This window comes from Crocodylus siamensis, chromosome 6 (genome assembly GCF_052110815.1).
Source record: "Crocodylus siamensis isolate JL-2025a chromosome 6, ASM5211081v1, whole genome shotgun sequence".
In the NCBI taxonomy this organism is placed as follows: domain Eukaryota; kingdom Metazoa; phylum Chordata; order Crocodylia; family Crocodylidae; genus Crocodylus; species Crocodylus siamensis.
This window is the reverse complement of record NC_143400.1, coordinates 30733682-30759040: the sequence shown is the minus strand read 5'-3', so window position 1 is coordinate 30759040 and position 25359 is coordinate 30733682. Positions and strand designations below refer to the sequence as shown.

Sequence of the window (25359 nt, the reverse complement as noted above, 5' to 3'; positions counted from 1 at the left end):
AGTGTATTTTGTGCACTGACCTTTCAAGGGGAACACAATAGTCCCATGAACTTAGCATTCATATTTCTCCTCTTTGTATATTTTCTGTTCTTCATCATGCTCATTCCTAATGACCTACTGAATCGTTCTTTAGGTTTCATTTGTGATGCCAGTTGTCAAAGGCATGGGACGCTCTGTTACCCGTATGGTTGCGCAGAACACCTTTAGGAGGAGTCTTCCTATGAGAATCCTCAAGGTGATGAATTGAAACTCATTGGAGAAAACATTCAACAGTCTGTGATTGGAAAATGCAATGTAGGATTTACCTGGCTGCTTGCCTGATCCCTGCTCTCTCACCAGGACTGTAATGTCTGTCTGACGGATGGCAAGAGGACAACTATTTCTTCTGTGTCCCTCAGTCACTTGATGCTTATTGAGGTAAAATAGTAGATCAGAGCACAATACTCCCACTGTCTGCTTACCTAACCATCATTAATGCCAACATGAGTTTATTTATAAATATATAGATATAGATAGATATATGCATGTGTTTAAGTGTGATCTGTAGATACATTATTTGTCAAGAGCATTTTCACTACAGGATTTACATACAGCCATAATAATCTTAGACATTAAGTGCTGAAAGCTATAATTTTATGAAGGGGAATATATTTACAGGAACTTTAAGCCTAGAGAAATCTCTTGCCAGCGGTCTTTAATGAGCACCCTTTGATGCATTTCTCACCAGTCATCAGGAATGATTTTGAAGCCTGGAACTGGATTTGTTCATCTTAACCAGGGACAGATTTTGCACTTGTCCTGGCTATCTTGCCTAGGGGGGTGAATGCTGAGTCTGGGGCCAAAGAGTTGTGAGGTCACACCTGAGTGTGCGCCCAGGCTCCAGGCTGGACCCCAACATCCAGGGTTTGTTTGGCCTAGCTCTCTAGTTTAGGGGTTTGGCTGCTGGGTTCTGCACTAGAAGGGTGTAAGTTCAAGCCTGGGTCTGGGCTCTCTTTTCCCACAGTAGGAGGTGGTGAGGAGTTGGAGTACTGCATCCAGTGCTCCATTTCAAAAGGGATATGGCTAGGATTGAGAGGGTCCAGAGGAGGGCCACTTGCATGAGAGGCTGAAGGGCCTGAACCTATTCAGCCTCCACAAGAGAAGGTTGAGAGGGGATCTGGTGGCCACTTACAAACTCACTGGGGGGACCAGCAGGAATCGGGTGAGGCTCTGTTCCACTGGGAGTTACTAGGCATAATGGCCACAAATTGTTAGAGAGAAGGTTCAGGCTGGACATCAGGAGACATTACTTTACGGTTAGGGCTGCCAGGCTCTGGAATGGACTCCCAAGTGAGGTGGTGCGCTCTCCTACGTTGGGGGTCTTCAAAAGGAGGCTGGACAGATATTTGGCTGGGGGGTTATGACCCTGCACTTGTTCCTGTCCAGGCCAGGGGGTCGGGCTTGATGGTCTCTTTGGGTCCCTTCCGACCCTAAGCACTATGAAACTATGAAACAATGATCTGCTCAGTGCAATAATTGAAGTCTGGGTAGATAGTGGGAGGGAGTGCGGTTCATCGGGCCATGTGGGCTTGTGGACAAAGCTCCTTTTATGTGATCTGTGCAAGAGAATTTGAGTTGTGTTAAGTAGGACTGCTCTTCTCTCTTGGACTCATTATATGACTTGCTTTCATTTTTCATTAAAAAAAATAAAGTGCATAAACAGAGAAAAAGAATTGGATGCAAGTATTTCCAAAAGTTGCAAAATGGCTTCAACACCATGCATACAGCTGGAGTTTAGCCAAAGTACAAAGCCAGAGGGACTGGAAAGTGTGAAGAAGGTCTTCAAGTGCATTTTGGCACAGGAGAAAGAAATGTGCATGGCACAGAATTCCCCACAGTCAGAGTTCTCTGACAGCAACAAACCCAGACATTTTGCCTTTATTTTTATTGGCTATTCTTCCATCATTCCTGTATAATGCAGTGCTTTTCAGGAACTTTTATCATCTGAGTTACAGGCCACAGATACAGAAGCCAGCTCACCCACTGCTGGGATTAATAGGTAACTGTTTAATGTGGTGCAGAAACACCCGATTCAGTTCCAGGTTTTCAGTACTCTGACAATTAAGAATCAATATCCCTTGAGGGCCAGAAAGGAGAATGAGGAATTTCAGCCTGAAAGAGGGAATGATGTCCAATGGAAAACAGAGGATTCGCAGAAATTTAGGGCTGGAAGGGACCTCGTGAGATCATTGGGTCCAGCTCTCCTGCTCTGGGCAGGAAAGACTGCTGGGGTCAAATAACCCCAGCAAGGTGCGTGTCCAGTCTCCTTTTGAAGATCTCCAGGGTAGGTGCCTGCACCACCCCTGCTGGGAGTCTATTCCAGAGTCTGGTCACACGAACCATGAAGAAGTTTTTCCTTTTCAGTGTTGAAGAGTATCTGGTTCTGGTCCGCCCATTCAACTAATCTATCTAGGTCTACCTGGATCATCAGCCTACCCTGAGGTGTGACCACACTTCCCCAAAGCTTAGTGTCATTGGTGAACTTTGCCAGTGTGCTTTTCACCCCTATATCCAGATCATTTTTGTAGATGTTGAAAACCATCAGTCCAAGGACTGAACCCTGGGAGACCCTATTGTCTACCTTCTGCCAAGTCAACATGGATCCGTCTCTTAGTAGTTTCTGGGCCTGACCCCACAGCCAGTTTCCCACCCATCTGACCATTGAATTGTTGAGCCCATAGTCCCCTAGTTTTTACCTTGAGAGCCTCATGGGACGCCAAGTTCAAAGGCCTTCCTAAAGTCCAAGTAAATGACACCAACCTCATCTCCCTTATCCAGGTGGTGAGTAACCTGGTCATAGAAGGAGATGCAATTAGTCAGACATAACCTACCCACGACAAAGGTGTTCTGGCTGTCATTCAAAATTTTGCCTTCTAATAGCTTGCCACATATGGACTCCTTGAGAATTTTTTTCTGTGGTTAAGGTCAGGCTGATTGGCCTGTAGTTCCCTGGGTCCTCTCTCCTCCCCTTGAAGATGGGCACAACACTGGCCCTCTTCCAGTCTTCTGGGACCTCTCCTGGTTGAGCACCATGAATTCTCAGAGGTTCACCAGCAGTCCTGTGATGACTTCAGCTAGTTCATTCAGCACTCTTGGATGGAGTCCATCCAGTCCTCCTGACTTGTGGATAGCCTCTCTAGCTGTTCTTTTACCAGCTTTACATTGACTGTTGGTAGGTGATCATCCCTACAGTGACTATTCTGTGTCATATTTGCATTCAGCAGGCTATCACTCTTAAACTGGTGGAATACAGATGTGAAGTACTCGTTCAAGAGTTCAGTTTTCTCCTTGGTGTCAGTGATCAGATGTCCAGATGCATTGAGTAGTGGTCCCACATTTCCACTGTTTTTCCTTCTGTTACCTACATACCTATAGAAGGACTTCTTATTGTACTTGATTTCACTTGCTAACCTGAATTCGGTCACCGCCTTTGCTTTTCTAATCTACCCGCTACCGGTGTGGGTCAATCTTATGTAGTTCTCCTTGGGGGCTATTCCTAGCTTCCATCATTGGTAAGCTTCCCTTTTCTTTTTCAGAAGATCTGCAACTTCCCTGTTAAGTCAAGATGGCTGTGGGAGAGTGGATGGGTCTCCCCAACCTCACTCAAAGTGCACCTGCCATGACTTAAGGTAGGCGAAAAGATAAATGTTATTCCCCAAGTGAGATGTGCTATCATTGACTACCCAGCTGGCTGTAAACAGTGTATTTCATTTACTGATTACTTATTACAATGTCTTAATGAGCCACATCCACCACTCATTACCTGGAGTGCGGTTTCCTTACTGCCCCACTGAGTAACTGGTAAATCTCTTGCCCGGTGCCCTCCTAATTCCCCTTTTTTGACTCTCTCTTCACAGGTTTCCCAGACTCGTCTTCAGCCGTTGTTGCCGTCTGTGACCCCTGGAGTAAATATCCCCCCCTCACCGGTCGGCCGTTTGATCCGCGGATCCCTGGAGCTTACACGTTCCCGTCCTGCCTCATGATCCGCCGAAGACCCCTTACTTCCTTCCAGTGCCCTGAGGGCAAGGCTCTGCCTCTTGGTACCCACCTTTAAGCATGATGGCCACTTTCATCTTCTTTATTTCCCTCTGGTGTGCAGATCTTTGTCAGCTGGGTCCGGCCAGCTATTGTCCTTGCCCTTTCCATGACCCCTTTTCCCCTCCCTGCATTGACCAAAGTCCCAGGATCTTCCCTTCAGACAGTAAGTAACAGGGTCTCTATCTTAACACCCTGTTACAATGGCCTCCCAGCCCTTGGGCCACCTTTTTTGCATACAGGTATAGACAACTTCTGTGCACCAAGGATCATATCCTTGAGGAACAACCACTCATCGTCCACACTCTTTCCCTGCAGTCCGTGATCCTGTAAGGTATTACTCACTAAAGCCCTTAGCTTAGCTTATTGAAGTCAGCTTTTTTAAAGTCAAGAATTTGTACCTTCCTGACAGATTTCCCAGCCCTATGACAGACAGGGAAAGTGATAGTGTTGTGGTCACTGTCGCCTAGCCTCCATCTTCAGATCACTCACCAAGTCATTCCCCTTGGCCAAGACTAAATCTAGGAAGGTATTTCCTCTGGTCCACCGGTATACTTCCTGAGACAGGAAGAGCTCATCGTTAGAAGTCAGGAATCTCTGCGACCAGTCAGGTCTGGCCAAGTGTTCTTCCCAGGAGAAGTTTGGGTAGGTAAAGTCACCCATGATGACCATATCCTGTGCTCTTTGGCAGTTTCGCTCTCTGGCAGTGTCTTGCAGTTTTCTAGAGAATTCCCGATCTAGCTCCTCATCTTGATTCAGAGATCTGTAATATATTCCCAGAGTCAGGCCCCTTTCACTGCATCCCCCTCATATCTTGACCTAGAGGGTTTCAAGTCACTCTTCCTTTAGTACCAATTTCAAAGCTTCCAAGGACATGTACTGCTCCTTTACATATAGAGTTACACCTTCACCCTTTGTCCCTATGTGATCCCTCTTATGCAGGGTGTAGCCCTCTATAGCTATGGTCCAGTCACGGGTAGAGTCCCACCAGGTCTCTGTTATCCCTATGACATCGTAGTCCCTGCTGAAAAGCAGGAGGGCCAGTTCCTCCTGTTTGTTCCCTGTGCTTCTGGCATTTGTGTATAGGCATTTGAGCCCTCAGCTGGAGGTTCCTCAGTTTCTTGTCACATTGAGGGAGCTCCAGTCCCTCAGGTTGTGCTGAAGTGTCCTTCCTGTCATCTCTTGTTGTAAATGGTTGTCTGTTTGTTGGCCCCTGGGCTTCCTCCACTCGTTGTCCCCCCACCCCCTGGCAATCTTAGATTAAAGCTGTGTTGAGGAGGTCCACCATCCTGGCCGAGAAAAGAGCCTTCCCCTTCAGCACGAGGTGCATACCATCCCTTCCCAGAAGACCTCTGTCTCTGAAGTACGTGCTGTGGTCCAGGACAATGAAAATGAAGGTTGGCTGCTGCAGTGAAGTGGCTAAATCAATAACTTTTGGAAAACTGTGGAGACAAAAAGAACATTGGAGGGTTGGGTTTTTTTAAATCCCAAGAAGCGGAGGCAAGGGGTTGCTTGTCTGAATGTCTGCACTACATTGCGAGTTCCTCCTTTGTCTTCTGCTGTCTGTGCTGGTATCCCATATACTATGAAGCTCAAGATCCTAGCCCTTATCATATAAGCCCTCAGTGGCCCAGCCCAGCGTATCCAAAATCTCAGTGCAAATATGAAGACTTGGGGCGAGTTCTTTACCCCATCCCTTGTGCCTTCACATTGGCCTTTCCTGCCTGGTCTCTGCTACACTAAGACACATTAGCTCTCTCTCTCCTTTAAGCTTTCTTTCCTTGTTCCAAGGAGTATGTGTATCTTTTTGTGCTTCCAAAGACCCACATCCCTCTTCCCTATTAACTACCTCTCCTTACACAAGTGTTTTGTTCTCGGTGGAACCACATTATAATCATGTAATTAGAAAGTCTTGGAAGTGATTTCTTCAGTGATGATTTTATGTGAAGAATGACGTTTAAATGGGTCTCTCATCACCTTCTCCAAATGTGCTGGAGCAGCTGTGTTTACTCCTCTGCAGCTGAAAACAGCATTAAGGAAATATTCAGAAATGTGCTTGGTACAATGAATTAATTCGGCAGTGCGATGGTTATTTAGTTCTCAGTTTACGCACATGGAGTCCCTGTTGTTTTCCTAGTACAGGCTCTTCTTGCCTTTTAAAATGGCTTACTGCTGCAGCTCCCAAACTGCAGGGCAAACACCACCATTACTAGGCTCACAGGCATTTGGCAGCATTTTTAACCACCAGTCCAACCTCACCTTGCTCAGAGCCATGAAAGACAACATTGTGGTTAAAGACAACATTATAATTAAAACTTTGCATCCTTATTGCCGTAGCCCTGTTGCTGCTGCTAGCAGCTGGGGAAAAGTTGAGGAAGAATTGTCTGTTGTAGGCAAAACTTTAAAAAAAAACCCCAAGAACAAACAAAAAAAGCCCCCATGCTCCAGAGGAACCGGTGATTAGAAACGTGGCCAGATCTGGATAAGCAGAGCAGGCTGCTTTCTAAAACAATTGTGCCAGCTGATTTGATTTGAACCGTACAGCTGTGGGATGCTTGTTCCTTATTTAAGTAAAGTTAGCATTGGTGTGTATTTCCTGTGCACTTGAGTTGTAGCTCATTTCCATTCGATAAAAGCTAATGGCCCAGTGTAATCAAAGGCCTCACCTCCCCATATCTGTTCCCTACCCTTCTGGTTGATGCATCTGGCAAAATAGTATTGCTTTCTATCACAGGAAGGGGAGCCTTTTCCAAGCGATCCAGCTCTGCCACCCTCTTTGGGGTGCAGCAAGCAGGGTTTTCACAGGTCTCCAAAAAAGAAATGGCTCTCTTCTTTTGGCAGGACAAGAAATGTACTGACCTCATCAAGTCAATAAAATACCAGTACACAGTTCCCTCCCCCACTTTTCACGCCACTCATGGGCATTCTCTGAACTTGGGTCAGAGCCCTGGGGGAATCTCCTTATTGGTGTCTCCTTGCTGGTAGCTTCTCTGAATCACAAGACCTCACTCTCTGCATCTCGCTTCCTCCTCCTATGGCTGGTCACACAGTTTTAAAAGGGACATTTAGAAGGTTTGCAGTCACCTTATCTCTTTCCTTGATCTCTGTGTGCTCAATTGCCGAAATAACCAGCATGTGCAAAGATAGGGTGTCGGTATTGTCGTTAGCACCAGGGATGAGTCGATGCATTAGCTGTGTGTTTAGAGTGTGCCCAACAGCTGACTGAACATGCTGAGATTTAGTGTTGAGATTTGTATAAAGCTTGTTCTGACCTTTAGGGTATGAGATGTGAATATTGGACTTATAATGCATAGTGTCACGTTGCAAAGTTTGCCAATGAATCTAATCATTACTTGACTAGAAGGCCATAGGTTTCCCCAGGTCAAGCACTGATCTCAAGGTTGGCCCAAATCCAGCCAAGAAGAGGTAAGACTCAGTTAATTCAGAGTGTTTTTTAAAAAGAGACTGGAGGAAAGGAAAATCACTTCATGCGTCCAGTTTTGCTCCTGACAAGCACAGTAATTCCTGTGATTTCCAGTATTTGAATGCTTTTTTTGGAAACAGATGGGGCAAAATGGGGCTAGGAAGCTCATTAGAAGAGTATTCCTTGTGCTAATAAGGAAGGGCACAGTTGTACCTGATAAACTAATTCAGAGATGCGTAAGCTTTCTCAAGCGACTGATCACTTCACCTCCCTTTGCAGCACCAAAGTGTCTAGATGAGTAGGAAACAAATAGGCTTAACACAGAATATATTATATTCATATTAAATGAATATAAAAGAGCCTTTAAAGAATCCTATTGATGAGCGATGGTGTGGGAGAAGGAAATGTACTGCTTTGTCCATCTTCCGTGTATCTGTAGAAGGGCTGAAAAGCAACCAAAGCCAGGGCCCCGAGTCAAGGGGAGCTTTTAGCTGTAGCTATAGTCGTGCTCTGTTAGAATTATAAATGAACAAGAAATGTCTGACCTTCTCATGCTCAGAGTTTTGAGGTAAGCCCCAGCATTACTCCAGTTTTTCAAGTCATAGGGTTGGTCTCTCTGTATTGTGAAGCCCAGATCTTGCTGTGTCAGATCCTGCAAAACCCCTGTTGTCACAGGATTACTTGATACATACCCATGACTATTTGAATAGTCTGAGTTTGGGTCCAAAGAATGCAATGAAGTCATTTGGGATACAGTCTACAGCCCACTTGAAAGACTTCCCTTGACTTTGGATCAAGCTCTTTAATATTGGAGACAGAAACCAGAGATTTGGGATTAAATAACACCATGTATCAGTCAGAGAGAGACTTAATATTTCAGCAAGGCCACCCATCATCTCTCAGGATGGTACTTTACCTTGCAAATGACAGATGTGTTTACTGGAGTCTTAGAAGTTCATCCTAGCGTAAAGCCCGTACGGCAACATGAGATGGAAGATCTTTAAAACATCCCTAGCGCACTTCTGGGCAAAGGGAAGCCAAAAGGTGCAAACATTATGACTGAGGTGACTGATGTGCTTAGCGCTGTACCCTTCCCCACATGCTGTCGGCAGCAGAAGAAAAATGCTCTGTGTAATCTTCTTAATCGATGTCTTTTGATATAGCTGCATTGCGCTGCCTCGCAGGTGGGTCCAAAATCTGATCCCTGAGCTGACCCCAGGGGTGACCTACAGTCATCAGATTTTCTGGTGTTCTCTTTATCCTTGCCAGTGTCTAGTCCAGCAAATAGCATTATGTACCTACAAAATGCAGCCACAGGGTGGGGCAATCCCTGAGCTACCTCCTACCCCACTATTAGGGGAACTGAGGTCAAATATCTCTATCACAGACTTCCAGTGGGACCTTAATTGGGTCCCCTCATCTCTCTGGGCCTTGTTTTTTTTTCATTTGCACCGAGTGAGGTAGTAGCACTGCTGTGCCTCATAGGAGTATTGTGAGGATGTATTTATTATGTGTTAAAAATTGTGGAGCAGTCAGATACTCTAGTGCTGGATGTCATGTCAGGGCTGCAGATAGGTCAAACAGGCTCTCTCCTAATAACATGCAGAATCTGAAGTGGTAGGTCATGGGTCTCCACTCCACACAAGTGACTAGTCAAGACCCTGGCTTCACCACCCAAGTGGTGTTGCTAATTGAAGTGGTAATGGAGTTTCTAATCAGGATCTTCAGCCCGGAAAACCAGAGCCTCTGCCATTTGAGGCCAAAGCCTTATGTCCTTCAGCTCAGTGGTGACACGTAGGGGGTGCAAAGGGGTGCATGTGCACCCCTTGAGAGCACTGGTGCACCCCCTAACCAGCTGAACTCACCACGTAGGCGATGGGCAGGGGCGGCAAGTGGGAGCACTGGTGCCCCCCCCCCCCCCCCCGCAAGCAACAGCCAATCACTGCAGCCGCTCCCAGAAGTAGCTGCAGCCACTCCCAGAAGCAGCTGCAGCATTTCGCCATAATGGGATCGGCCACAGAGGTTGGGGCAGCAAGATCGTCCATGGGGGGACCCCCCACCTGGTTGACGGGACTAGTCACAGAGGGGGCATATGCCCCCGCTGACTACAGTGGCACAAGTCCCCCATGCTTTGAAAAATGCTGAATTTTTTTTAGTTGAAGACTTGGGGAAGGATAATAAATAAGAAAAGGCAAATATTACTGGCTTCCCAAACTACACTATTCATTCCATTCTGTTCCTCATTATTTGTAAAGTCATTACAAAGTAAAATATTAGTTACTAACAAAGTATTCTGACAGGCAGCGTTCAATTGCAAAAGTGTTTGAAGGGTATTTCATACCTAAAAGCTTGTCCTCATCCCTCCTAACTATATGGTTGCTCCAATAAAAGACATTGTCCATTTTCTCTTGCATTCAATACAGAGAGGTTTTGTAAAATACACTGGGAATCAGTATTCATCCAAAATGTCATACAATGAGTTGCCCACCTTTTCTTAGCCTCCCTGTACAAAGAAATTCAGATATGTAGCAAGGAAGAACAGATGATCAGATTACCCACCTCTAACATAGAATAGCAAAATAAGCATGGTGTCCCATTACAACCAACCCTGAGGTCAGGAATGTTCAACTTATTTGGCAAATGTGGACAAGACTGGGCAAAATCCAGACCCTGGATGCATGCAGGTGACACATTATTTGCAGTGAATAATTCACCTAGGTCTTAGCTGATCTCAGATGTTTTTATAGTCTACTATTTTGTAATGATGACATGCAATAGAAGTTGGCCTTCAACTCCCTGCAGGGAGGTTCCAAAGAGGACGGAGCTGGACTGTTCTCAGTGGTGGCAGATGACACAACAAGCAGCAGTGGTCTCAAGTTACTCCAAGGGAAGTTGAGGTTAGATATTAGGAAGAATTTTCTCACTTAGGAGGGTAGTAAAACACTGGAGCAGGTTACCCAGAGAGGTGGTGAAAGCTCCATCCTTGGAGATTTTCAAGACCCAGCTAGACAAAGCTTTGGCTGGGATGATCTAGTTGGGGCTGGTCCTGCTTTGAGCAGGGGCTTGGAGTAGATGACCTCCTGAGGTCCCTTCCAACCCAAATTTTCTATGATTCTAATAAGCACCACAAAAACAAATGGTATGCATCCTTATGTCGGGTACCAAGTGCAAATGATCATCCAGGCAAAGGAGGTTCCTCAACTTTGCTGCATCTTTCAGTACATAAAAGACAAGCCGTAGACAGCCACCTTTAAAACATTCTCTGCTGCGCAGAGTCTTGTAAGTAATCAGCTCCACAGGCAATGAGCATTTAATCCATAGGATACTCTGTTTGGAATCCATTTATATGCTATGACTAACATAGTGCCTTGTTGAGCAAGTAGGTATATTGCCTCCCTGCAGTTCAAGGATTGCAGTTGCTTGGGAAGGTCATGGCTGAGGATGCCTCTAGTCTGCAGCTCAAGCACTTTGGAAAAGACCGCCTTCAAGCGCTCTCCCTTCAGTAAGGCCCTGTGGGATAGGAGTACACTTCTCCCCAAGTAGCTGGGTAGTGCTGGGGAACCCAGCTGGCTCCTTCTCTCCCACCATTAGTCTCTGCTAGCAGATGGCATTTGCATAGCAATTTGTCAGGAAGAGAAATGATGTGTTTATTTGCACAATTAAAGCTTGAAATTCATTTTTTTGGGGGGGGGGTGGGCATTATCCTTGTGCTCTCTTAGTGTGGATACTGTTAAAGAGTCATTGGGAAAACTCACATTTGCATCTGTGGGAAGAGGATAGAGCTGATTTCTGATAAGACTCCTTCCAGTGTGCCATGCAGGATAAGTGAAGGGGTTATCTGGGTTTGCCTAATCAGTATAAGTGAAGGGTAGGTATTATTTGTACATAATTATCTTCAGGGTTAGAAGATCCTGCCCCCATTGAGTCCGTGCCCAAGGCCAGTGCAACACTGTGAATCTTCATGTAAGCAGGATATATTGGGGGGCTGAGGAGGGCAGACATTGATTTTGAAGCTGCTGTTTTTATTGAGAACATTATTGGTACATAGATAATGTTGTGGCAGCTTTTAAAATTGAGTTTCTGGTCAGGAGAGTATCCAGACTGCAAGGCGCATAAGGGAAGTTGCAAAAACTAGAGACAGAGAAACACAACTGAGCTGCTTACCAAAGTTCTTTCGCTCACCAAACTTTTGGTAAATCAAATGAGATGTCTGCCTTGTCTGCCTGTGTTGTTAGACCAACACAATACCCCTATACCCCTTCTCTCACCAAAACATTTTAGGAGTAACCTTTCCAGGGGGGCTCAGCTTGGAGCACAGTGAGAAAGGCAGCACCAGGCATGCAGCTGGGAGTTGAGTCCCATAGGTGGACTTGGGAGCATGAGGGATTCACATAGGCTAGAGACAAGGAAAATGCAAAAGGCAAAGTAAGGAAGGATCAATAACTCTCTGATAGCAAATCTTCCTGTGGCAGGCAGTGAGGGGAATTGTGTGGCTCCAGAGCCATCTTGTGGACAGGAAAAACCCTTGCTTTCACAGATGAATTGGGAAGCATCCCAGGTCACGCTGCAGAGAGGAATCCAGTCCTGAAGTCAGTGGAGTTAAGGCTTGTCCACACCCGCGGTGGGCGCCGGGATCTCTCAAAATCCTGTTGTCCATGTTTTAAGAGCCACTGCATTGGATGTGAATGTGGAGCTTGGGGGGAACGTGTACTGGGGCAGAGAGTCATTGTATGTTAACCAAGGGCCAGGACCCGAGTCCACCAGGCAAGATGGAGCTCTTCTGGCAACAGGGGAATTAGCAGAGGAGTGTAGCATGCACACAAACTGGTGCTAAAAAGGGGGTGAAGATTGCTAAGCACTGGCTACCCTGTGGGAACTGCCTGTGTGCACGCTTCTCCCCTGCGGTAGAGGGAAGCTTAGCAGCGATGGCTTACGCCATCAATCAAAGAGCATGCACAGGGGCAGTTACTATGGAGCAGCTGATCTCATGGGAAGTGGTCCTTGTGCCAAAGCCTGCAGTCTTGCACTTAAAGTACTGGTTTGGATTCAGCTCCCAGATCTGCTACACACTCCCTCGATCCCAGAGAGTCGCTGCCCTGCTCTGTGCCTCAGTTCCCCACTTGCTAATATTTCTTTCCTCCTGCCTCATCTTGCAAATGCCTTGGGGGCAGTGGCTTGGCGCTCCTGGGAGAAGCAGTAAGAGGAAAACAGTATAGGGTGCTGTTTCACACCCCAGCTAGCAGTAAATGAAAGCTCCAGTGACCTCCGAGATACAGTGTTGTAGTGTGAGGTCAGCCCATAGCTCCTGTTTGAAAGACACAGGTTAGGAGGCTTGTGGAGACCTCGCCACCCTCTCTCTCCTCATGTGCAGAGTTCACCACCAGCAGAATCCAAAGTGCGTCCGCAGCGAGGATTTGCAGAGCCAAAGACCTTCAGAGCGGCCTGTGTGAACCAAGTGCTTTGAGTAACATGCAGTGAGAACAGGAAACGCTAAATAAGTCATCTCTGCAATTAGATAGAGCTGTTCTCCCTGGCTACGCACTTTGCTTGTGCCTCTTGCTGTTAACATAAAAGCAGAAGCTGATAGGCCTTTTCCCCCCCGGGGTAATTCATCCTAAATTATAGATGACAAGGAGGCCCAGGAAAAAGCTGGCAGGAATCAGTACTTCAGTGCTGTTTACAACACTAAAGAACAGCACTGGTTCTTCAGCCTGAAATCAGGCCAGCACCTAGGCACATGCCCAACTTTTAGAGGACTTAAAGTGTTGCCTGGAATAAGGATTTTTTCCTGAATTAGGACCTGGGCTAGGATCCTCATTTGCTGGCTCCTTCTCAAAAATGCCTCACGGTCTGGAAAATAATGCGTCTTTCCTACATATTTACATGGCCTCGTGACCCAACATCTTGCTGCTCCTCTGTACAGCTGGACAGGGTTTTTATGTCTGTTATACAGGTGGGGAACTGAGGCCCGGAGTGACGTAGGCAGATTTTTAAAGGCACCTAATTTTTCAGATAGGTGTCCAGAGATATCTAACTTGCTTTGATTTAACTGACGAGGCATGTGGGGGCTTTGGGCAATCTCACTGGGTATCCTTGAAAACATGGCTTTTAGTGGCTTGACCAAGGCTATCCAGAGACCCGGTGGCAGAGCAGGATTTGCTCTGCATCCCTGAGTGTAGCTTGACTGAGCTTTCTATAAAAGAGAAGAAATATGTGCATACCCATACCCTCATGGGAGGATGCTGAAAAAACAAAATTAACACTGAATATTGGGAAAAGAGAGTGTGGACCCATCTCCCCAAAGGAGCCAAGAGAAGCCCTTTACCACATGCTATCAGGATGCCTAGTTTCAGTTTCCAGTCTTGGTTCTTCCTACCAGGGCAATGGGCTATTGAGAGCAGATACTAGCAGTTGTGCTGCTGCTGTAGTGATGGCTCATGGTAAAAAGACAGGTGGATTCGAACAACCCAGGAAACCCTCGTCCCATCCTGTCACAGGGTCTCCAGGGAAACTGGCCACAACGGCGTGGGTAGGGGCTGATGGGAAAGATCCACCGGGCCAGATCCACCCTTTTGCCCACCCCAGTCTAAATCCATATGGGACTGGCCCATTTTGGGGGACTCATTGCAAACTGAAGGTTTTAGACCTGAATTTGGGCCAGGCAGAAGCCCAGGGGTCAGACAGATGTTTTCAGGGTCCAGCTGTTGATGAGAATCATCCTGCATACCATACCTGTGCTCCATTATTGACATCAGCTATTTTTTAAGCACGTGTTTGGCATCAGGCCCAACAATAAAGGCAGGTCCTGTCCCAAATAGCTGACAACCTAAACAAGAATGACAGATAAAATGAGGTGCCTGTGATGCACAGAAGAAGAGAGGTTAGAGACTGATGACTCCAGGTTGCTGGGGTTTTTTATATTCTTGTTCTTTTCCTTGTTAAGAGTGAGGATGACTATAAAAGATGGCAAGATCTCACTTGCTTGAATGTCACCTCCTCTGTGGAGAGCTGTGGCCATCCCGTGACACAATGCCTCTGTGCGCCAAAAGTCAATCAACATTGCCCAAAACACATTTTAACCTGGCAGCCACTGAGCGTTTGACATCAGGCATCAATACCAGGCTTGCAGCAGTAGTTTGTTGAGGCAAACTAGACTTCCTCGCTTGACAACACCCAGGCTTTCGTTGGTCAGTGACGGTCCATCCCTGTCCGCTTGGTTTGGGGCATTTCTGGGGAGCTGAAGGTAAGGCTCAAGTTCATTTCTGTAATTATTGTGAGACCACAAAGTGCTCTTTAACAACATCTCTGCAATAATGTGCGCAGCAGGCATGGTTCTAGTGTTATGGTGCGGGTACAATAATATCAAGTAAGAAAAGAAATGGGTTTTACCTATTGCTCTGTACTAGATGCTTGGCATAATACTTAAAGGCCTGTTTTAGTAGGACACGGGAGATTTTGCTGCTACATATTATATTTTGCAAGGACGACAGTTTGCTACCTCTAGCTTGATCTCTCTCTCTCTCTCTTTTTCTCTCATCCCATTGTATTTCTGGAATGGCAAAAGAAAAAAACTTCCATTTCTCTTTTAACAATGCAGATATATTGAGGGTACCAGTCCCAGACTGCGGGAACCCCTCCAAATGTAAATAGTGCAGCAGTCAGCAGCAACCAGGACCCACAGCTTTTCAGGCTTTTTTTATCTCCTGCAAGTATGGAGAGAAGGTTGTTTTCTGGTTTTAATTATTTGGGAAGTACCCAACTCCTGCAGCAGTTGTGCTTGTGTTCATAGGTACAGCACCGTTAATCACGGTCAGAAAGTTAGATGGTGTCCTGTTAAAGTAATCTGATTCTGTACATGGACATGGAGCGCCAGTGCGGGACAATCGGGGTCTCGTGCTTGGTACTGTACAAGTATACAATTCAAAGTGACTGCTGTTCCAAAGAGCAGATAGGCACTTTGTGATCTCACCTTATTACACTAGAGCAGCTGTTATGTCCATGACATGTTTACCTGGGCTCCCATAATTGTTGAAACCAATTTGAATTAAATTGGTGCAACTGCTGTGTACGAGGTCTGGGAGGTTTTTTTCCCCCTGTCCTTTATAACCTGTTCTGCAAATAGCATAAAGGCCCATTTGAATGTGTGTGACAATCCTCCATGTAATTTTTCCCATGAATAGCTGTTCAGAGAGGAAGATGATTGTAGGACTGGTTGACTTGCTCGTATCAATGAATTCATCCAGATTCCCTTGGTTATTTGTAAGCATGAGGCTGTTCTGACAATGAAGTTGTTTGGCAGATTTCTGCTTTGACCATTAGTTCTTCACGATTTGCGCACTGGGATTGGACAGAAGGCTTCTTCATCTGCCTTTTCTGCCAATTTAACTCAAAACCATGCTGACAGCTTGGAGGTTGGACTTATTACATTAAAATCTCCCACTCCCACTGGTTTAGAAAAATCAGGACAAAAACAGTAGGCAACCCCTGTTCCACGTACCTCTCTTTGTATTTATACCACCCCTGGAGTACAACATGGCCTCATGGTCAGCTGGAGTCATAGGAGCTCCCATAGCACCACAGCAGGTGCCTTTTAAACAGGTGGACCAGATTTGGTGACAATCATTCGTGCATCTTCTGGGATTTGCAGAAGACCTGAAATAAGCGGATGCTTGCAAGCAGTCTATAGCATGAACCCACAGGCCCTGGCAAGCCAAGCTGTGCAAGTCTTCACAACTGTCACTGCTAATGCTACAATGATCTGTGGCTTGCATTGTACAGGATGGGAGAGATCCAACAAGCTGGCCACTAGCTTTCGGCAGTGTGCAGAGCTGGGACTTGTCTGCCTGACCTCTTGCAAAGTGCCTTTGAAAGGCATTGATTTTCCTGCCATGGCAAGTCATCGTTGTCTAGTCGTAGTCAAGTGTGAAAGGCAGCCCCTGGAGGTCGGATCATTAGACAAGTCATGAGTGGTCACAATAACATGCTAAGAAACGCCAATTGGAAATAAATATCAGTGATCAAATGAGTGAAATAGGGACGTAGCCATTGGTGAAAAGTCTCCAGGTCCTTTGCACAACTCCTGTGTATGGCCAGAAGCACAGAAATTCTCCTGTTTACTGGGGGGAAACTCGCAGACCAGCATAGCTCAGTGCAGTGTAACAATGCATGGTGATGGCCTCAGAAGTCCCAGTGACACCCCTGGGGAAGCATAGGATTTGTGTGGACAGTAACTGGGGTAGGATTTTGTGATCTGCCTGCTTACACCAGCATTAGATGAATCCAGGTGCATGCTCCCATGTGCCGATAACTTGAGTTTGTTGTGCACTGAAAACACACCCTTTGTGTGACTGTAGGCAGGAGAGGTGTACCCCACCAAGAAAATGGTGAAGGAATTATGCTCCTTTTCTGTCCCAGAGCCATGGAGGATTTTGCTGTGCACTTGACTACTTGTCTCATTATGTGAAATTCTTCAACACATGCTCACGTGAACATAGTCCAATCAGTGGCTGGTTGGCAAGCCATGTACAGCAGTCGCTGCCCTGGATATTATCTGTACCCAGTGTGCCACCTGTCCTCGTGTTATGTGTCATCTAAGTCACATAATGTTGCATATTCCTGACTAGCAGGTTTTGTGACAGGTGCTTTTCTAATGTGAGTACTTGTAGGTTTCATAGACATTAGGGCTGGAAGGGACCCCGGAGGATCATCGAGTCCAGCCCCCTGCCCCAGGGGCAGGAAGTCAGCAGGGATCATAGGATCCCAGCAAGGTAAGCATCCAAATGTGTTTTGAAGGTGTTCAAAGTGGGTGCTTGAACTGCTTCCAGTGGCAGTCTACTCCAGACCTTGGGGGCTCGGACAGTGAAGAACTTCTTTCTATGTCCAGCCTGAATCGGTCGTGGTGGAGTATGTGACCATTCGATCTTGTCATCCCTTGGGGCGCTCTGGTGAACAGTCGTTCCCCCAGAACCTGATGAGCACCCCTGATAAACTTATAGGTGACCATCAGATCACCCCGAGCCTGCGCTTCTCCAGGCTGAATGGTCCCATTGCTCTCAGCCTCTCATCATAAGGTCTGTTTTCCTGACCTTGGATCATGCACGTGGCTCTTCTCTGCACCCTCTCAAGCTTCGCCACATCCTTGTTGAATTGTGAAGCCCAGAACTGGACGCAGTACTCCAGCTGCAGCCTCGCCAAGGCCGAGTACAGTGGGAGAATGATGTCCTGGGATTTGCTTGAGAAGCATCTATGGATGCACGCCAGCATTTTGGTCGCTTTACTAGCCGCAGCATCGCATTGCAGGCTTATGTTCATCTTGTGGTCAATTATGACCCCCAAGTCCCTTTCATCTGTAGTGCTAGCCAGTGTAGCACTGCCGAGCCTATAAGGGTGCTGCAGGTTTTTCCTCCCAAGGTGGAGAACCTTGCGTTTTTCGGTGTTGAACACTATCAGGTTTACTGAGCCTGTCCAGATCTGTCTGGTTCACCCTCCTGTCCTCAGGTGTGGATGCTTTACCTCAGAGTTTGGTGTCGTCGGTGAACTTGGCCAGTCCGCTCCTGACTCCAGTGTCCACATCATCGATGAAGATGTTAAACAGTATAGGCCCTAGGACAGAGCCTTGTGGGACCCCACTGGTCACAACGCACCAAGACAATTGGCTCCTGTTGACTGCCACCCTCCGGGTCCTACCGCAGAGCCAGTTCCCCAGCCAGCGGATCAGGGTGACGTCAAGGCTGCAGTTAGCCAGTTCAGCCAAGAGGTGATCATGGGATACCAGATCGAAGGCTTTTTTAAAAGTCGAGGTATATGACATCAATCTCTTCCCCCTTGTCCAGGTGATAGGTCACCTGGTCATAAAAGGAAATGAGATTGGTCAAGCAAGACCTACCCGCAACAAACCCATGCTGGCTATCCCTCAGGATATTGCCTTCAGCTAGTCTGTTAAGGATAGCCTCCTTGATAATCTTTTCCAAAACTTTCCCCAGGATAGAGGTCAGGCTGATGGACCTGTAGTTTGCCGGATCTACTTTCCTCCCTTTCTTGAAGATGGGCACCACATTGGCCCTTTTCCAATCATCGGGCACTTCACCAGAGCGCCAGGAGCTATCAAAGATCCGCGCCAGGGGCTGGGCTATGATGCTCGCCAGCTCCCTGAGTACCCTGGGGTGTAACCCGTCCGGGCCGGCTGACTTGAAGGGATCCAGCCTGTCGAGGTGTTCCTTCACGAGGTCAGCTTCGGTGGAGGGCAGGGGATCTCCCTCACCTGGGCCTCCCTAACCCATAGTGGGCTGGGCCGTCCCATGGGGCTGATGGAAAACTGATGCAAAGTACCCATTTAGCAAGTTTGCTTTTTCCTGAGCATCAGTTGTCAGTTGCCCCATCTGGTTCAGCAGGGGTCCAGTGTTGCCCTTGCTTTTCCTCTGGCTCCCCACATATCTGAAAAAGGACTTTTTATTTGCCTTGATACTTGTAGCTAGCTGGAGTCCCTTCGCAGCCTTGGCTTTCCTGGTTTGCTCTCTGCAAGTCTGGACTGAAGCAGAGTATTCTTCCTTGGTGGCAGCTCCAGTCCTCCATCCTTTATAGGTCTTCCTTTTTAGCTGCAGGAGGTCCACCAGTTCCCTGGAGAGCCAAGGGGGCTGCTGTGCCCTCCTGCTGCCTTTCCTCCGAGATGGGATGGACATTGCTTGCCCATTCAGGATTGCTCCCTTGTGGAGCATCCACGTGTCCTGAACTCCCCTCTCCTTTGGGTTGTGGCCTTTTAGGGTCTCTCTGACAAGCCTCCTTAGCTTGCCCAAGTCAGCTTTCCTGAAGTCAAGGACTTCTGTACAACTGACTGACTTGCCAGCTTTACGGCAGATGGTGAAGGTGATCAGTTCATGATCACGGTCACCCAGCTTCCCTTCGATTGTTAGGTTGCCAGTTAGGTCATCCTTGATTGCCAGTACGAGGTCGAGCAGCGCTTTACATCTTGTCGGCCCGTAGACTTCCTGCATCAGATAGAGGTCGTCCACACACAAGAGAAAGCTTTGCGACCACTCAGATTTGGCCGAGTGCTCCTCCCATGAGATGTCTGGGTAGTTAAAGTCTCCCATGACAGTCATACACCGGGACTGTGCGGCCTCAGCCAATTCCCTGGTGAACTCCTGGTTGAGGTCTTGACTCTTGAGTAGGGGGTCTGTAGTAGACCCCCACCATAGTATCCCCTGCACTGTGTTCCCCAAGGATTTTAACCCAGAGGGTGTCAAGCCGTCCACCGTGGGTGCCAATGTCGGCTTGCAGGGACGTGTAGCTTCCTTGACATAGAGAGCTACGCCCCCACCCCTTGTGTCCACTCCATCCCTCCTCTACAGGGTATAGCCGTCTATACCCGTGGTCCAGTCATGGGTGGAGTCCCACCCGGTCTCCGTTATCCCAATGACATCGTAGTTATTTGCATATAGAAGGAGAACAAGTTCCTCCTGTTATTCCCCAGGTTTCTGGCATTTGTGTAAGTGCAAGTACTTAGCCCAGTATGTATTGGGCTAAGCAGGCAAGATACCTTCCCCTTGCAAGGAAAAATACCTGCTCAAAGGAAGGTGTGCACAGCAAAGAATATGGTGTGGGAAAATCCAGTTGGAGGAAATCTGCAGGTCTTATTCAACTGAAAATTTGCAGATTTTTTTTTATTGTGGCATTTTACCAGCTTTTCTTGACCCAGAAGAACCCAGGGGCCTCTTTCTAGATGGGAGAGATCTAGAGCCATCTAGCGGTCAGGAAATATTTTAGTCAAATTTGCTTTGAAACCTCGAGTAAGTTGCAGTTCAAGAAAACCTGAGAGAACAAGATTGACTTGCCATTGTCAAGGGGGCTTGAGAGTTAGAAAAGTGCTGTGCAACCACTGTCCTGCTCTCCATGCCTCTGAAAGGTGCAGAAATGAGCACCTTGGAGTGCAAACTTGTCTGTAAAACCCCTCTGGGACAAGTTACCTGCAGGGCTCTGTTTCGGAGGAACTGTCTCTGAGGAGGAAGCAGGTGGGTCGGCCTCTGCAGTATGAGCTGGTTGCAATGGGGAAAGTAGGAACTCAAGAGAGAACCTGCTGTTTCACAGGCTATCAGGCAGCCTCCGCTAGTAACAGCTTTGGGACTGCCCAGTGCATTGAGATGGGTTTGAACTTGGCAGTCAGGGCCCTGCACCAGCCCCAGTGAAAAAGGAGAGGAAGTTTTCCCATTGCCTTTTTCATGTGAGGTTGGTTCTGACCCCTGCTGTGAGATTGGTTTTGAACTCTTTTTACAAACCCCTGGAGGCCTGTCCATTTCCCTGATGAAAACAATGTCAAAAAACAGTTGCCTCTGTGAATTTGGAGCTCTAGGTCCGCTCCTTCCCTTAGGTTTTCTCATTGCTGGTGATTAGCATTGCAGTACCACTGAGCAATCCCAGCTCCTAGCCAGCCCCTCAGGGCTCTGGGTGCTCTCCAAGGTAGAGAACAAGGAAACGGTCCCTGTCTCCAAAAGGTCATGGTTTTAAAGGTCTTGTGCTATAGATGCAAACCCAGCTGCATCTCTGTGGAGATAGCCATTGATCTAGAATGAAAGTGTTTGCCTCTTGTAAGGCCCTTTTCTGCTTTTTTTCCCCTTTTCTTGCACCGTTCAGCCTCTCTGCCCCCTGCAGTCTGACCACGATGGAGGATGATGACGGCATGAGTGAGAGGGCCTTCAGCAACTCAAGGAGGAGATATGATGATGAAGAAGGTAAGAAAAGCCCCAGGGCTTCCCACCTGCCATGCGGGTTACAGTCCAGCTCCTGCTGACTCTCTCTTCACCTGAGAGCCATGGCAGTCTGTGTCCCTAGCTCCCTTGGTGCTACTGAGGCCATCAACAGTGCACTGTCTGAATTCAACTCACCCAGCGCTCCTGTGATGGGGAGAAGGTCTCCCCTTACAAATGGAAAATGGAGACATCCCACAAATTGAAATGCCTTGCCTGAGACTAGAAAGGGAGTTAGTAACTCAGCTGGGGTCTGAACCTAGATCACCCCGGTTGTAGTACAGTGTTGTAGCCACTAAATCAATGTTTTTTAACTAGTAGGATGTGCCCTGGAAGAAAACAGGGTCATGAAAGGCAGTCAAGGTAGTAGGGAGGCATTGTAAATGATATTACCTTTTGAAGCAGAGACAGCGTATCTCGCCCACTTCCCTTACAGCTGTACCCTGGAAGTCAACGCATTCTCTTTCAACAGCCAAGCACACTACAGGTATCCTGGTTAAACTTCATACGTGCTTTACTTGTACGTTTATAGCATCTGTGATGGAAACGAGATAACTTTTCTAAGCAGTCACCATCCTGGAAAGACCAGGCAATGTGCCATCAGACACTTTTTTCCACTACCTGGACAGCTAAGGCCTGACCCCGAGGGGTTCAGGACACCTGCAGTGCTGACGAAGGCAATGGACGCTGTAGCTGTTCAGCGTGTTTCGGGATCTGGCTTGTCATGTGGTCTGAAGAGACCCTGACAGGGTAATATTCCTTGGGACAAAGGGGTTGGGGAAGCAGCGCCCATTTCCGCCCTGGATTCAAGACCCTGAGGGAAAAATGTGTTTTATTTGCACTTTGCAGAAGTGAAGTGTGGCTTGGTGCAGCCATGCACTCAGGCGAATTAATGGTGGGAGTAAGGAGCCTTGTTAGACAGCTCAAGGGGCCTCTGCAGCTCTAAGACTTTCATTTGACATGACCCTCACCCTTCCCCATCCCATGGCACCAAGTGGCTTGCAAATCACCAGACAACGTGGGATAACACAGGCTGTTTCAGGCCTAATAGAAAGAGAGTGGGGGACAGTAAGGGCTTTGCAACAGGCGTGTGCTCCCACTAGGGAACCAGGCGCGCTGCCCTGCTCTCTCACAGCTCTCTCCCTCTCCGTTACAGACTACCACTCCATTTACATCGGGGTGCCGGTGCCGCGTGGTTACAGAAGGAAAAGGCGCAGGCGGAAATCCACCTCCAGCCGGGACAAAAGCTGCGAGAACGAGAGGCGTTACGAGCAGCAGGATGAGTCAGACACGGACGAGGGAGGGCAGCTCCCCTATGACAATGGGATGGACAATGCCAGCAGGACCAGTAAGTCCCAATGCCAGATTTCTGTGTGAGCAAGAGAGGCTGGGAGTGAATGGCAAGGATTATGGAGGCCGCTGGACGAAGACGGCCCCTGGGCCGCTGTATTCCTTAGTGCTCAAGTTGACACAACCTGTTCGTCCAGTGCCTCCACATGAACACAGATCATCAGCCCTTTCTGCTGTACCCCGCTCTTTCCCAGGGCCACTTGGAGTCAGTATGCTGCAAATGTGGCTACAGAGCAGCCTAAAGGTAGCTGTGAGTTGTGTCTAAGTGTGATGCCTATGCCAAGGGTCTCTGGCCCTTTCCCTCCCCGTTCCCACGTCGGACTGGGAGACCGAGCTGGATACGCGTGGTCTTTGGCTGTCAGTGGCACGTTTGTCAGGTCAGCTCCAGCTGCAGAATCAGAGGGGTTTAGGGTGGGAAAGCTTGGCTAGGTCCCATCTTCTTCATCTCCTGCCAGTGCAGGGTGCCCCCTTCCAGCCCATCCTCTGCTGTGTTGGCTTCTTGCTCTTTTTTAACATCTATTCCTGGATAGGAAACACAGCTATGCTCACCGCTATTTCACTAGACATTCTCCAGCTCGATTTGTCTTGTCCTTCTTTCTCCGTAATAACGCGGGTGCTGTGTTCCTCACTGTCGCTTACAGTTTCAACAGCAGTGGGTCTAGGAACCCAGGCAAGGCCTTTGGCTCTCGTTGTGCTGTGTGGAGAGTTGAGGAAGGCCCTGCCACAAACTAGAAGCAACAGATGAACAAGACAAAATGGGGCAGGTCCTGAGTAGCAGAGTGCGCAAAATAAGTAGAGGGTCCCAGAAAATTGGGAGCTGGGATTTGTCCCTTGAGCATGTTTCACAGCATCCTATGGTCTTAGACATCCAAGATGAGAGAACCCGTAGAGCAATGATTCACAACCTCTTTAGACTGAAGGCCGCCACGGGAAACCCCAGCTCTTAACTTCGGCTTGTTGCTTAAGTGTGGAAAATGACTAGAGCAACGGCAGGGAACTCAGGAAGACCACAGCAGGGCAGGATGGTTTTGAGGCTTCCTATTCGAAATCTCTGGCCTTGTCATGAGACTCACGCATGTGTTTGCACACCACGCCATGCTAATATTGCGCGACACCCTGTGCTACCCTTAGAAGGATCTCGTGGCACCCCAGGGTGCTGGGGCACCCCTGCTGAGAACCACTACTCTAGAGGGTCCTGCTCCATCTGTTCCTTAACTGGTGCAGGTCTGTTCTCCATACTGTAGTCCTTGGCGATTTGTCCAATCTAGTTATTAAAGCTTCTTAGTGAAGATTACCATTTTACATAGCAAAGTAGCTGTCAAAGTCCCAGGCGTCCCGTCTCCCCACTCCCCGAGCACAGACATTTGTGCCTGGTTATGCGGTGCAGCCAACCAAGGTGCTCCTGGGGCACGAGTGAAGACCCAACAAGACAGGGTTCATTTTGCCCAGCCGGGTCATGGCGTTTAAGGGCAGACGTTTGTATTCTCAGTGGAATCTGCTCACCGCTCATTCATGCCTTTCCCTGGCAATGCATCCAGCAGCTCCCGGCCAGAAATGCACCCGTGAAGCCAGCAGGCCAGTCTGGCAATCCTGCCCTGTAATTCCTTGTGAATAGCGAGCTATTTGTTTCCTTTCACTTGGCAGAGCAGAGCGTCTCAGTGACCTGCTCAGCACGACCTCTGCGTGGATGCTGAGTGCTAGCAAACTGATGGGCTAAGTGGCCCAGGGTTGTCTTCTGTGGTAAAGAGGCTGCAGTCCTGAATGGGGTGAGCCCCGGGGACCAGCTTCATTTGGGGTTGTCTGAATGTGGCAAAATCTGCCTTGTTCATGGTCTTCAGTTTGCAACTGTGTCTAACGGTGGAGGGATGAACGGATGCGAGGATGCCCGTGGCTAAGGACTCTGGCTGCGTGCCTGTGCAGGTAGGTACGCGGAGGCATTGCAGCCAGAATCACCTGTTCGGTTGGCTCAGTCTTGGAGCCAGCCTCCCCTGCGACTTCTGCAGGAGTTTCACCTGAGCGACGACTGTCGAATGGGGCTGAGGGGCAATACTGTGTGCAGTGTTTCAGAAGCAGCAGGGATTATACACACAAGAGACTGCTATTGTTTCCATGTCCCCACCTTTCTCTCCCCCCTCTCACTCAGCCTGGCTCACACACACACAGCATGCTCACCTCGCTACTACTGGCATCTCAGTCGATGCGGTCACTTCACGTCATGGGGGCTGAAGTGAGAAGAAAGTGCTTTATATTCTCTGTAATCTGCACACTAAGCCGTGGAGTTTAACGAGCCTGAGTGGATAAAGGAGGAAGTTTGGGGGGGTTCAGTGTGGCGAACAGCTTGTTGAGCCAGGAGCCAATGGGGGAAAGCAAGCAAAGCTGTCCAGGTAGGAAACTCTTCTGCATGTTATTACTCTGCTCTTTGTTACTTTAGGAACCTGATTTTTCCTTTGCTTTCCCTCTCCGTCATGCAAGGGATTGCCGAACTTGCATGGGACACAGAGCAACGTTGCAGTGCTGTTTGCTTGCAAGTGTCCGAGTGAGCGATGAGCAGGGTTGCCTCGTTTATTAGGACTGTGAAAAAATACGTGCCCTGAAAACAAGTGTAGGTCTGTTGCCCCTGAGGTATGTGGAGAGTGTCCTTAACTAGGGCAGCTGTCTGCTCAGCCTCCCATGGATCAGCTCCGGGGACAGGGACCCTGAGCTTTCACGGGGTGGCAGAGGGAGTTAGGCCGTAAGCAAACACTGTGGCTAGACACGTCCATTTGGTAGCCC

General features: G+C 48.1%; 1 protein-coding gene across 1 annotated transcript in view; it reads left to right on the top strand.

Annotated features, from left to right (window-relative positions):
* Nucleotides 1-307: 307 nt before the first annotated feature.
* The window catches only part of SLC4A5 (solute carrier family 4 member 5), an 89434-nt gene continuing 64382 nt past the window's right edge, over nucleotides 308-25359 (top strand). The window contains exons 1-5 of the mRNA XM_090052855.1: nucleotides 308-417; nucleotides 3576-3668; nucleotides 3897-4079; nucleotides 21125-21222; nucleotides 22394-22585. Of these exons, the coding sequence (XP_089908981.1) occupies nucleotides 21153-21222; nucleotides 22394-22585 (262 nt within the window). The 5' untranslated portion in view covers nucleotides 308-417; nucleotides 3576-3668; nucleotides 3897-4079; nucleotides 21125-21152. The remainder of the gene's footprint in view (nucleotides 418-3575; nucleotides 3669-3896; nucleotides 4080-21124; nucleotides 21223-22393; nucleotides 22586-25359) is intronic.